The sequence below is a fragment of the Grammomys surdaster genome, unplaced genomic scaffold (assembly GCF_004785775.1).
Source record: "Grammomys surdaster isolate TR1022 unplaced genomic scaffold, NIH_TR_1.0 279, whole genome shotgun sequence".
Lineage (NCBI taxonomy): Eukaryota > Metazoa > Chordata > Mammalia > Rodentia > Muridae > Grammomys > Grammomys surdaster.
In genome coordinates this window covers 12035298-12050059 of record NW_021604720.1, presented here as the reverse complement: position 1 = coordinate 12050059, position 14762 = coordinate 12035298, and the positions used below count along the sequence as shown (strand labels likewise).

General features: G+C 39.3%; 1 protein-coding gene across 3 annotated transcripts in view; it reads left to right on the top strand.

Annotated features, from left to right (window-relative positions):
• The window catches only part of Trip11 (thyroid hormone receptor interactor 11), a 75210-nt gene that overhangs the window by 42923 nt on the left and 17525 nt on the right, over positions 1–14762 (top strand). For all 3 annotated transcript variants that reach the window (XM_028777263.1, XM_028777264.1, XM_028777262.1), the window contains exons 15-16: positions 244–347; positions 9185–9284. In XM_028777263.1, the coding sequence (XP_028633096.1) occupies positions 244–347; positions 9185–9284 (204 nt within the window). The remainder of the gene's footprint in view (positions 1–243; positions 348–9184; positions 9285–14762) is intronic.

Genomic DNA, 14762 nt, shown 5'->3' with positions numbered 1-14762 from the left:
ACAAACCCAACCGTGTTTTTTAATGTAATTGCTAGGCTGAGGGTGAGATCAAAGGAGTGTGGTGTGGTGGCTGTAGAGAGAGTTAGTAAGAGGAGCAGAGTGGGTGTTAGCCAGGAGAGACGAGCCTGCAAGGCAGAGAGAGACGTGTTCACTAGGACAGTTAGACTGCTCTGAGGTGACTTTTTTTTTTAGTTATTAAAAGTCCAAATGATTGATGTACTATAACTTTTCCTTTGTCCTTAGAGGAAAAAGCTATGTATTCTGCTGAACTAGAAAAGCAAAACCAGCTCTTAGCTGAATGGAAGAAAAAGGCAGAGAGTCTGGAAGGAAAAGTGTTATCGCTGCAGGTAGGCAAAACAACTTTCTTTTTAGATCTGTGACTTCGAAGTCGTCTCATAAACCAATCATCTACTATTTAATGTTTGAGTGAGTGTATCTAGCCCTCTACTGTAGGCTAAGAGTCTCTCAGCTGACTTAACATTCAGAGCAGCCCCAGTGAATGTGAGCTGAAAGTCACTTTAAATACTTTAGCACACTTTAGTGTCTTAGGGACTCTGCTAAATGAAAACAAATTCATCTACAGAATTAAGTTGAATGTTTCTCTTTTGAACAGAATGTTTGTATACTGTATTTCATCCTTATTCAGGGCTTTACATATTATCTCATTTGATCTTTTCTTGTGGTTCTCTCTTGTTACTGAATGTGATTTGAGGGAGTTTGCTGTGCTTGGTGTGTTTTTTTTTATTGAGTCAGGGGCTCACTGTGTAGCGCAGGCTGCACTTGAGCTCTCAGCAGTCAGTTCTTGCCGTAGCCCTGCAGATGCTGGGATGCAGAGTGAGTCACTGGACTCAGTCTTTCATTATATAGCCTCTTGAAATGTTTATCCTCTATTTTCTATTTTATATATAATGTCACATATAAAGTATGAGTGAAATCAACCTCTCTGCCAAGATATGATGCCAAAATGACTTGCTTTGGATTTTGGAGACATTTTTCTCAGTCATAGGTAGAAAGTAATAAAATACCTTTATCTGGAGTTAGTGATGGGTATTCTATTTAGGATTGGGAATACTCTAAGGAAGGAAACATTTCTACTGTTTAAAAATTTTTTATTAAATATTAAGTGGCTGTAAAAATTTTAATGTGTATATGACTATATGTAAAATATGCACATGACAGAAGGATGGCAGTTGAGCAAATGCCCACATTCTCTCTAGCCCAGTGTATTGGAATGCTGTCTTCCAGAGTCTGCCTTCTGGTTGTTTCTATAGAAACTGGATTCTACTTTTTTCCCGTTTACTGAGACGGAGTTTTGTATTCTGTGCATGCAGTGTGCTTGTTATGTACTTCCTTCTTTCCCTCATGGTACACACATTTCTATCAGCAAGGCTTTGATTAGAATTGCTAAATTATAGAGTGAATATGGCAGCCTAAGCTTTATCAGAGGATAGTTTTCCTTCCTTCTTCCCTCCCTCTGTTCCTCCTTCCCTCCCTCCCTCCCTCCCTTCCTTTCTTCCTTTCTTCCTTCTTTCCCTCCTTCCTTCCATTCTTGCTTGTTGTTTGTTTTGTGCAATAGCCTTGGCAGTCCTGGAATTCATGAGGATAGTTTTCTAAACATGATCATATTAATTTACTCTGACTATTAATGTATTAACGATTCTTGTTCTGTATCGTTGTCAACATGTTACATCATCAGACTTGGAAGTTTTACCACACTGGTGGCTGGGAAGGTATATTATTTATTTTGTACATTTTGACTACAGCCAGGGTAATCTATAAAGAAAATGATTTTGTTGGCATATGTTTCTAGGGACTGAGAACTCTGATATTGAGGGACTTGTATTTGACAAGGGCCTTCTTGTTATATCTTCTCCTTGTAGGACCAGAAAGACACAGCCAGGAGGGGCCTGGACTTGTCCTTTCTTATAAGGCCCACTCCAGCAGCAGTGGCATTCTTCCCAGTCAGGCCCTGTTTTCAGCTCTTGCTTTCCTTTATCAAAGTTTATTTAAAAGTTTCCTTTATCAAAGTATCTTGAAAGATATATTTTTGTTTTGTTTTTATTTTTGATACAGGGCCTTTCTATGTAGTCTTTGTTATCTTGGAGCTTGTTGTGTAGACTGGGCTAGCCTGGAACTCATAGAATTCCTCCTGCCTCTGCCTCCCAAGTTCTGGGATTAAAGGTATACACCATTACAACCAGCCAAAAGATAAATTTTTATTCAACACTTTTAACTGTGTCCATTGGTCTCTTAAAGTGAAAGTCCAGATCTTTCACAAAACTAGTTTTATTTTTAATTTAAAATGTAATTGTTCATTTTTTGAAAGAATAAAATAAGCCAGAAGAAACTTAAGAGGAAATTAGTAAAAATAAAAGGTAAACAAGTAAAGTAAAATCCAAATAAATGGCAGTGTAACAAAATGTAAATGCTAGTGTGCAAAGAGCCTTTTTTCTCTATTGTCCTCTTATGAGGGCGGGGCTGTAGCCCAGTGGTGGAGTGCTGGCACAGCACAGGTGACACCCTGGATTCTGTTTCCAGCACTGCAAACCCCACAGACCAAAAGACCCATGTCATACATATAAACACTGTAAAGCTGTGGTTTGCTTTTTTTGTTTGTTTTTTGTTTAGATCTTTAAAAAATTACTTAAAGTTTCTTTATACCAAATTTAGATGTATAGATTTGGAATAATCATATTGCTATTTAAAGTCTTTTTGTTCCAGACCTCTTAAGAGTTCAACCCTTAGACAGCAGAATCAGTAAGGAGTGTGTGCATGCACATAATTTATATGTATACTGTGTGGGCACACATGTAATTGATTACAGGGAGTTGCTTCGTGATTGTAAGAGCTGGTTAAGCAAGTCTGAAGTTTGGAGTGCTGGCAGTCAAGATGGGAAGACCACATCAAAGGCTCAGCTGGAACTCACAGGCACTGGACATAGCTTTTGTCCTCAGGCAGTTAGGGCGGTCACAGCAGGAGGGAGCTCTGTGAGTACTGGAAGAAGCTGCTGTCCATCAAAGGAATTGTCATTTTGGGGGACACCCAATCTCTGCTTTTAAGAATTTTCGATGGGTCCAGCCAGCACCTGCCAGATTACTCAGGAGCATGAGTTTTCCTTGAGGGCTTGAAGCACACTTGTAGAATGCAGTGAGGTCGGTACTTGATGACTAGGGACTATAACCTACCCAAGGTCAAATCAAAAACGTGGTCTGGAATTTACATGAGTAAGTTCTTCAGGATAACCAAGAAAATTAGAACAAAGAAAAGCAGTAAGGAAGGATTATATCAGAATAGTGCCAGTACAACATGTTCTAGATCAATGGGACAAAGGGGGAGTCCTGAAGTAGAGTCCAGAAGATACTTGAGAATTTAAAATGAGATGATTTAATTTCATTTCTTTTCCTTTCTTTTTTCTTTTCTCTCCTTTTCTTTTCTCTTTTCTTTTTTTTCTGTTTTCTTCTCTTTTTTCTCCTTTTCTTTTCTTGGCAGTGGTGTTTGGTAAAGTCAGTGGAATGAGTCTATTGCTCCTGGGGTGTAGAGCTCAGGAGAGAGTCTGCTTCCTCTTCACCACCACAGCTTTTCGCTTCTCAGGGTGGTGTTGGCTCAGCAGATGGCCAGCATGCCCACATCAGGGTGGAATTTGTTCTTGTGGATCATGTGTCTGATGCTGTTGAGGGTGCCCATGCATTCTTGTTGACATGACTGGTGCTGGAGGGATGGCTCAGTGGTTAAGAGCACTCACTGCTCTTCTATAAGTCCTGAGTTCAATTCCCAGCAACCACTTGGTGGCTCACAACTATCCGTAATGGGATCCCATGCTCCGTTCTGAAGATAGCAACAGTGTACTCACATACATAAAATAAATAATAAATAATAAATAATAAATAAATAAATCATAAAAAAAAGAAGTGGCTGAGGTTTGCTTACCAGATCAACATTTCATGGTTACAATAACCCCATTGGCATTTTCCCTGAGCTACACTCCCATAGTCCTGTGGTGAACTAGCCCCTGGGAAAAGGTTTTGGGACTTCAGATTATTGGGCTAGGTGCTGTACATCTGCTTATTCCTCTTGATCAGGAATCACGAATTCTAAAAATGATATTAGCTGGGCAGAGATTTAATTGCAGGACTCAGAATATGGAAGTAGACAAATCTCTCTCTATAAGTTCAAGGCCAGGTTGGTGAACATAGGGCTTTTCAAGTCAAGCAAGGCTACATAATTAGACTCTGTCTCAAAGTAAACACAAAAATAAAATAAAAGTAAATGACACTGGCAAACTATCCATGCAGACAAAAGAAATAAATTGCAGTTATAGCAAAACAAGACTCCTTATCTGGTAGTGATCTTGGCTTCTCAGGGTAGTTTTTGTTTTGTTTTAAGGCAGGGTCTTGCTGTGCTCATGCTGGCCTCTAGAGTCCTAGTAATACAGGCCTGTGCCACCACATCTGGATATGAAAGTGTGGTTTTTTTCATTGTTCTATTTATTTATATTCCAAACACCAACTTTCCTCCCCTTTTCCTCTGAGAGAGTACTCCCCCCACAACCCACCCACCCTCAGCTTACTCCCCCACCCTCTTCCCTGGGGTATCAAGTCTCTACAGGACTGGGTGCATGCTCTCCCACTGAGACCAGAGGAGGCAGTTCTCTGTTAAATATGTGCTGGGGAGTCACGGGCCAGTCCATGTAAGCTCTTTGGTTGGTGGCTTAGTCTCTGGGAGCTCCCTGGAGTCGGGGTTAGTTGACACTGTTGGTCTTCCTATGGAGTTACCATCCCCTTCAGCTCCTTCAGTCCTTCCCCTAACTCGTTTATAGGAGTTCCAGACCTCAGTTCAATGGTTGACTACAAGTATCTACATCTGTCTCGGTCAGCTGCTGGGAGAGTTTATCAGAGGATAGCCACACTAGGGTCCTGGCTGCAAGCACAACATGGCATCAGTAATAGTGTCATGGTTTGGTGCCTGCCCATGGGATAAATCCCAAGTTGGGCCAATTACTAGAAGGCCTTTCCTTCAATCTCTACTCCATTTTTATACCTGTATTTCTTTTAGTCAGGAACAATTCTGGGCCAAAAATTTTGAAGGTAGATTAGTGACACCATCTCTCCACTAGGGTCCCTGTCTAGCTATTGAAGGTGGACTCTTCAGGTTCCATTTCCCCACTATTGGGCATTTTGGCTAAGATGATCCCCATTGAGTTCTGGGAGCCTCTGACATTCCAGTTCTCTGGGACTTTCTAGAGGTTCCTCCTACCTGCCACCCCCTTGCAGCTGCATATTTCCATTCATTCTCCTGACTACTCTGGACTTCTCTCCTGTCTATCCTGAGCCTGTCCCCCTTTCCTCTCCCTCTCCCACACACATGCCTTACTCTGTCTGCCTCCCTTGATTATTTTGTTCCTATTTCTAAGTAGGATTGAAGCATCCTCACTTGGACCTTCTTTCTCGTTAAACTTCTTACGGTCTGTGGGTTATATCCTGGGTATTCTGTACTTTCTGGCTAATATACACTTATCAGTGAATACATACTATTGTATGTCCTTTTGGGTCTGGGTTACCTCATTCAGGACGATATTTTCTATTTCCATCCATTTGCCTGCAAAATTCATGATGTCTTCATTTTTTATAGCTGTATAGTAAGTATTCTCTTGTGTAAATAAACTACATTTTCTGTATCCATTCTTTGTTTAAGGAATATTTCGGTTGTTTCCAGCTTCTATTATGAATAAGGCTGCTATGAACATAATGTAGCATGTGTATGCCCAGAAGTGGTATATCTGGGTCTTCAGGTAGAATTATCTTGATGTAACTCTAACCAAGCAAGTGAAAGGTCTGTATGACAAGAACTTCAAGTCCCTTAAGAAAGAAATTGAAGAAGACCTCAGAAGATAGAAAGATCTCCCATGCTCATGGATCGGTAGGATTAACACAGTGAAAACGCCCATCTTAACAAAAACAATCTACAGATTCAATGCAATCCCCATCAAAATTTTAACACAATTCTTCACAGACATGAAGACAACAATTCTCAACTTCATATAGAAAAACAAAAAACCCAGGATAGCAAAAACAGTTCTCAACAATAAAAGAACTCCTGGGGGAATAACCATCCCTGACCTCTCAATGTACTGCAGAGCAATAGTGATTAAAACTGTATGGTATTGGTACAGAGACAGGTAGGAAGATCAATAGAATAGAATTGAAGACCCAGAAATGAACCCACACAGCTATGGTCACTTGATCTTTGACAAAGAAGCCAAAACCATACAGTGGAAAGGAAAAAGAAAGCATCTTCAACAAATGGTGCTGGTCCTATTGGTGTTCTGCTTGTAAAAGAATGCAAATTAATTCATATCTATTACCTTATACAAAGCTCAAGTCCAAGTGGATCAAGGACCTCCACATAAAACAAGATACAGTGAATCTATAGAAGAGAAAGTAGGAAATAGCACATTGGCACAGGAGAAATTTTCCTGAACAGAACACCAATGGCTCAGGCTCTAAGATCAACAATTCACAAATAGGACCTCATGAAAATGAAAAGCTTTTTTATAAATATAAAAACATGGTATTTGCATTCAACTTTATTACGTGAATAAAAATAAATGCCTCATGCCTGGGAATATTGAACTTAACATTATATGCATTTATAGAAAACAAGGACATTTAAGACATTACTTCTCGTACAGCTTTAAACCTCAGTACAAATTCCAGGCTATTGAAAGCAGGTTTGTCCATTTGCTCTCATCTGTGTTCACAATATGATTTTCAAGGCTACCATTTCCTAAAAGTATGTATTATTTACATTTGCTCCTAATAAATTAACACAGATTGGTACATAACTCTAAAAATGAGTTATCATTCTTGACCCTAAAATAAAAGTGGCAAAGTTAGCAAGGAAATAAGATTTTGTCATATAGGTAAAAAATCAAAATAAAATGAGGAAGACATTAAATATGAAAAACACATCAAAGAACCCTTTATAATTGTGTTCTGAAAGACAATATTCAAATGTACACTGCATAGAGGAGAGCACAAAGTCAGAGACACAAAGTAAAAAGGGCATTTAATAGTCTTTTTGAATGTTCCAGTACCCAGACACAGGACCAAGCTGATGCAGACTGCAGAGGGAAAGGCAGGGCGCCAAAGACGTTATCACAGGGGCAGTTACCACTCCCTCAACCTTAGTCCCTTGGCCTTTCCCTGTTGCAATTAGACAATACCATAATGAGTCTAGGAATGCCCCCTTTAAAACATATAAATATTTATAATGGAAGTATTTGAAATATTGTACACATAGGTACTTTATAGCAATTTAAGCTATCTTTCTTTCTATTCTGTACTATTAAGCATATATGCCATTCTTCTTTGATGAGGTGTACATATCTTAGAGATGTGTGGGTTTATTTCTTATTGAGGCCTTACTGAGATCAGCATTCTCTACAGCCACGTTATAGTTAATGTCACTGTGTTGTATAGATTGTCCTGATCTTAGCTTAATAAATACAGTTTGCTCAAAAAAAAAAAAAAAAAAGAAAGTGAAAAGCTTCTGTACGGCAAAGGACACTGTCTATAAGATAAAACGGCAACTTACAGATTGGGAAAAGATCTTCATTAACCCTACATCCGAAAGAGGGTTAATACCCAAAATATATAAAGAACTCAAGAAGTTAGACTCCAAAAAAACAAATAATGCAATTAAAAAATAGGGTACAGAGTTAAACAGAATTCTCAACAGAGGAATCTCGAATGGCCAAGATGCACTTCAAAAAAGTTCAACATCCTTAGTCATCAGGGAAATGCAAATCAAAACTACCCTGAGATTCCATCAGAATGGTCAAGGCCAAAAACTCAAGTGACAACACATGCTGGCAAGGATGTGGAGAAAAAGGAACACTCCTCCATTGTTGGTGGGATACAGTCACTCTGGAAATCAATCTGGTGATTCCTCCATGAGAGTGTTTTTGATGGTGTGATGACCTGGGCAGTCCTTCTGGCATTTAGTAGGCTAGGGATTATCAAAAGTATATTTATTGAGAAATACTATATTACAAATTTAAATACAGAGAACAAAATATTTTACAATAAACTCTTGACTATATGTTCAGTCTAGAAGTTAGGAGGATTTTAATCCCCATTAAACTCAAGAAACTGTAAGAGTAAAGGAGAACCGTTGTCCCTACAAAGGGGTTAAACTGCTAGCAGTCAGTAAACCAATCGTGACCTCATTTTCATTGCTCTGAGAACAAAGGGTTTCTATCTCCCGTACAAGGTACTCCACAAACTGATGGAGACAGTGAGGTAGACATACGCAAGCCGTGAATAAAGTCAGGTCTTCGTATAAGAAAGTAGACCCATGCCAGTGTCAGGGCAGTACTTGTTCTTGTGGATCATGTGCCTGGTGCTGCTGAGAGTTCCTGTGCGTTTTTGTTGATGGTGGTCTTCATCTAAGAAGTGGCTAGGATTTGCTTACATGTTAGCTTATAAAAATTTAAATGAACAAAAACATTTGCTACTGAATTTTTTGACTTTATATGTCTTTTAAATTTTTTATCTTGTTACTGTTACTTATAAAATTGTTATATTATCATTTAGTAGCATCTTTTTGCAATATCTATTTTATTATTATTTTTTAAATCGTAATTTTTACTTATTCACACAGGGGTTATAAACACAAAAAGGCAGGATGTGGGGAAGGGGATGACACTGGAGTGTGGGTGTTCAGGGGGAGTACAGATAACTTCAGAACCAGCTTTCGGCTGGGTGAAGGTTCAGGGGACAAGTCACTATAACTCTGCCTATGATTCACTTGTCCTTATCTAAGTTGATATTGTCTGCCAAGGCTACCTATTTACAAGGTCTATGACTACTCAGGCTGGTAAATTTCCACAAAAGCTGCCTATTATAGCTTATAGCCATCTGTTTCAATGTTTTTCCACAGAGACCCAAGACTTGGTGTTAGTATACATGTATGACAGGCCTAGTTTAGTAGCATCTTTATGTAGTTTCTGTAGAAGGGCATTGTGAAGGAATATGAGGGCAGTAGGTCGCACAAACTTGCCCATGGTCACAGAAGAGCAGCTCTTCACCACTGGCTGGGCTATCGATTGATTCTGAAGTTCCTCCCAGCCCAGTGGTTTGCAGGGCACTTTGCATACTGTTTTTAATAAGCTTTCCTCTCCCAGGAACATTTGGATGAAGCAAATGCTGCATTGGATTCAGCGTCAAGACTTACAGAACAGTTAGATTTAAAAGAAGAACAAATTGAAGAACTTAAAAAGCAAAGTAAGTCTTTTTTCTTTGTTCTCTCTAACAGTGCTTCTGTTGACTCGGGTGTGCTCTTTTGCCATACCTTGGCACAGCTGAGTCAGGCAAGGTTATTAGACTTCCATTTGCTTCAATTTGAGTCTGAATCTAATGGAACGAGGGCCATTCAGAGAGCCTCACTGTCAGTCAGTTCTCCTGGATAGTGAACTGTGACTGTTGTGTTGCCTGTCACTCTGTTGATCAAGGGGGCTGATTTGACTGATCTAATTTTTATGATTTTGTCTTCTTGATGATAGTTCATGCTGTGGCTGATGGCCAACAGGCTAGAGATGGCACATTCTCAAGTGAGGTACTGGGTAACTCTCTGTGAAGTGAATGGCTAAGTGTAACTTAACCAGATTTATGGCTGTACATGGCCTTACCCCGAGGCACTCAGTACCCTTGGGTTTGGTGCTTATAGAGTAGCCCTATTTCTGTCAGTTCTCTAAAGCCGACATCTCAGATCAGTAACTGCACCTCAGTGGTAAGGCAGGCCTAACGCCTGACAGTGATCGCATCATTACATTTAATTCTTGTTTAGGCATAGCCAGGGCCTTGAAGCTTTTCTGGTGCTCTGTTTAATTAGTAATGATTTGAAGTGATTGGGGAGGTGGTAAAGAGCCTAGGAATGCATTGCTATAGCATCTCTGTTGCTATAACACTGCTGTTAAGAAATTAAGAAATATATACCATGTGTTAAGAAATATATACCACAAAATAGAGATCAGAAAACACAAATAGAAGTAGCTGGGACAACAGAGATGCTCTTAAAACAGGAACAATGATGTAGACGCTCAGAAAATAAGCCCACAAGAACCGCTGGCCCACAGGTACAATCTAAATAACTTAGCCTAGATCTTCCAGGAGACCCCAAAGTGAACACAAGAAAATAGTAATAAATGCAGAGGAGTTGGCATCATTGGGATAACTTCATTCTGAGACCCTGTTCTGAGTTTTGATTTTGTAAGTATTGATTAGCATGGGAAACGCTGAATCTCAAGCAGGCCTGGACATAGACAGCAAGGAAATAATAGAGCGAGTATCTGTTATGAGCAGGTGCCTAACAAAGGCTGTAATGTTTAGTCTTTGCCTTACTCACTTGCCATTAATGTAGAACAGCAGTCTCTTTTATAGATTATAGAAACGGAGATTTCCTTGCAGATCTCTTTACTCGTACCAAAGCTTTGACCTTTCTGCATCACTGTATTCCTATTAAGAAAATAGCGTCTGTAAAGTGCCTGACTTGTCTTTTGCTCTCTGTGATTCCTTTGGAGATAATAGTGGTGTCCTTTTTACTGTGCCCTCACTGTTGAAATGACTTCTTTAAGAAGAGGAAGCATATATTGAGAAAATAATCTAGCTAGCTAGAAGGCCAGTGCAACTGCAGTGTTAGTTGGAAGACGTGGTGAGCCAAAGGAACCCTGAGCACCCAGAGCATTAGCCAAGGCTTTCTTGGGGCTGAGCGGTCAGTGGAGGGGAAACGGTGGGTTCTGTACCAAATTACTTGTCTGTGTGTGACATCTTGGTGCCGGATTCCCTGATGTCAAAGACCATGTCCCCTTTAGACATTTACCTGAGTCACTCACAGCAGTCTATGGGCACATAGAGAAGAGTCTGTGACTTACTGTCGTGTTTGGTATTTGCACAAACACCCATTTAAACTTCTAGGAGTAGAGATTTCTCAGTTTTTCTTCATTGTGTCTGGTAGGGCAGGTGGGCTGGGTTCCTATTTGTGTAAAATATCGTGAATACTCATTATTAGTAAATAGGAACGTTGAGCTCATTCTAAGGGTTAGTATTATAGAAAGTTGTGCTTACTTCAGCTTGTACAACTGCTGTTTGAAAAGGCCCAGGGAGCCAGTGTGGCCCAGACAGGAAAGGAACACCGCGACAGTTGGTTCTGTTGTGTCTTTAAGTTATTCCTGCCTTTAATAACTTCTAACAGTGTTTTCTTACATTACCTCAGCGCTTAGTGCCACTTTTATATCTCTAAACACAAATGTGATTTTATTTTCTCAATGCTGTATTCTTGATTTGATAATATAAATAAATTCTTGATTGGCTTACTTATTTCAAAAAACATCCCTGTATGTTTTTATAAGTCATTAAGTACTTTACATGTTGATTGATGTTGTAATACTGTACTTTATTTTTAACACAAAAGTTGGCCAGACAGAAAAAGTTTTTGCCAGGAGAAACAATTTTGAAAAAGACAAATTGATTCTTGTTGCAAGAAAATACACAGAGACTTGAATTATAAAGGCAAAGTATTGTTTTATTTCTAAGCCTCTGTAGACTAATGATTAGTTGATACACTGTTTTAAACATCTAGACAATATTAGGAAATTTACTTTAAGAAGTGTTTTATTCAGAATGGTTGATTATATCGTTACTACCTAGATATGATTCAATGCAGCCAAACATAAGGAAGGAGTGGTTATATATGACCCCAGTATTAAAGCAGTAGAACATAGATGACCTCAGTCCCTCTTAGAGTATGTGCTTGTTAATGTCAGGTACGTGCAACCACGGTTATGACATGGTAAGGGCACTTATGGGCCCTGTATGAGAAACATGAAGACAGACACCTGGTGCTTTACTGGTCAGTAAGTACCTAATACAGACCAGCTGCTCACTTCCCTCTGGTTGCTGTGTAGAACACTAAATAGGCCCCCTTTCAAGGAGCTAAGGAAATGGCATGTCAGAAGATAGTCATTTAAGACAGTTGTGCACAGCAGTGGCCCTAAGTGGCGTATTTAGTTCCTCTCGAACACTGTTAAGAGACAGAGACTTAAGGAAAGTGTTAAGCCACTAGTAGGATTTCATTTAGCAATTGTGAAAACTATTTAAGCCATAAGAACTAGATAAACTAACTTCCCTCCCGCCGCACAAGAGATCCTATGGCAGCTGCGTTTTAGTAGGCAGTGTTGACTGGTACAGGGGTCACTGTTGTTCTTCTTCTGGACAGGTCCTGTCAACATTGACATAGTTCACTTCTTTCTCATGCTGTCCTGTACTTTTTAAAGTCATTGCACCAGTCTATGAAGAGAGTAGGTTAGTATCTTTTATAGAGTTGATCAGGATTAAGAATTCCTATAGACTTGTTACTAATGAGAAAGTATCACCTATGTAAACCTAGTACACTGAAGCCATTAAAATATGCTGCCATGTATGTAGGTGGTGCTCTCTTTTCTCGGTTTTCTTCATTGCCCTTAAGATAAATTCCTGTGTATTTGAAAATGATTAGATAAATTGAAATGGAAGGTATAAGATGGTTTTTTATTTGGTACTTAGTACTAAAGAACACTGAATTTTGTGATATGGGAAGAAAAATACGTTTCATAAGCAATAGAAACTTAGTTCTAGCCTTAGGAACATCTTTTGTTCTACTTGCTAGTTTATGCCTCTATACAGTGGAAATAGTTTATGTCTTAACTGTGTCTGTTAGGGATGGAACCCAAGGTCTTTGTCTGTCTCCCGAGCCCTGTACTTGTACATTAAGGCTTTTATGACTAAGTTTAAATAATAGTGGCTACTTTTTAAAATGTCTTGTATGGGTTGAAAATGGAAATTTTTCCTTAGAATATTTTGAAAAAGAAAATCTATTAAGTGTGTATAAAATGAGCCCCCATAAAACTTACTCTAACATATGAAACATAAAAACATGTTTTAAAGCTACAGAGGCAAAATGAGCTTGAAATATTTCACATGGAACTACCTTTATGATGCTGCATGGTTGGGTTTTTATTTTAAATAGAGACATTCCATTTTCCAGGATGTGATTTATACAAGAAAACATATAATGTTCTGTTGAACATAAGCCAAATACATTCCCAGACGCTTTGTTACCCAAATCTTTTGAGAGAGTTCTTTATGGATGTTTTTGGCAGAAGCAGTAGTTTTAGAGGAAACGTATAAGAAATACCAGATGAAATTTTCTGAGTTGCCATAAATGGTTAAAAGTTATTTGTAATGATATAAACATCTGGGTATGCTCAACAATGCCAACATTTAAATTAAGGGAAAAAGAATATTAGGTAAATAAGCTATTTCGTACTTCTAGTTACATTTAAAATGAGTTTGACATTGATATCTAAATTAAGCAATGTTTTAGAAATTACAATTGAAAATAATTTTTATAAACAAATGGGAAACTAAATCATGCACTCGTGAGAATATTTTGTGTACTTTATCTCCTTTTCTTGAGCAATAGCTGAATCACTCTATATGTAATTTATTTTATTTGTCCTTTCCAGAGAACACCAGTCATTCATTCATTGTTATATCAAGTATTCCTTGTGCTGAGTACCAAGCACTAAATAGGTCCCGGGGATAGGTAGGTGACAAGGTCTCCTTAGAAGGTTTACAGTGGGGGGTGGGGGGGAGACATGTAATCAGTACATGCAAGGACTTGTTTAAAAGAACCAGAAGTGTCAGACAGCTGCGAGGACACAGCAGAGCAGCTGCACATTTGAACTCACAGCTGTGACAGCATGCATGTGGACTGTGCAAGCTCAAGGCAGACACAGTCCCAACAGCCAGCAGGAGGTGAGTGTGAGGTCCCACCCCTGGCTGAGGAGCTATTGGCAATTGATAGCCCTTGTGAAAAGAGTCATTTTTCTTTAACAGTTTGTAGTTTCTAGTAGCAGCTGTGCTTAAATGGAAGACACACATCCAAAAATATATGGGCAGCGCACCTTGGACTTGATGGGTTATAAATAAAAGGATACAGAATAAATAGTATAAAATTGTTTTCAATTAAAAAAAGGGAAAAAAAGACACAAGGTTAGGTGGGTAGAGAAGTAGAAGAGGGATCTGGGAGACTCTGTAGGAGCAGGTAATTAAGATTAAAGCATGTTGAGCGAAATTATCCAAGAACTAATTTAAAACATTTTAAAAGAAATTGTTTTTTTTTTAATAAAAGAAATTGTTTTGAAAGAGTTTTCTGTACAAGTAGTATTCCATTGTACTTGGTACTAATGGTACCAAGTTAGTGACTTCTCTCTTTTTTTTTATTGGATATTTTATGTATTTATATTTCAAATGTTATCACCTTTCTCAGTTTCCCCTCTAGAACCCTCCTATCCCCTCCCCTCTCCCCCTGCTTCTACGAGGGTGCTCCCCCACCCACCCAGTGGATGCATACAGGCTAAGTAGATTGGGAGCCAGGGAAAAATCATTCTAGATGGAGGAGGTCACATCAAATGAGGTGGCATGCTCTGAAACGGAAGAATAGAGTGCACGGAAGTGTGTGCTGGTGTGACAGTGTGCTGCTGTGGACGGTGTGCTGCTGTGGGCGGTGTGCTGGTGTGACAGTGTGCTGGTGTGACGGTGTGCTGGTGTGACGGTGTGCTGGTGTGACGGTGTGCTGCTGTGGGCGGTGTGCTGCTGTGGACGGTGTGCTGGTGTGGACGGTGTGCTGCTGTGACGGTGTGCTGCTGTGACGGTGTGCTGCTG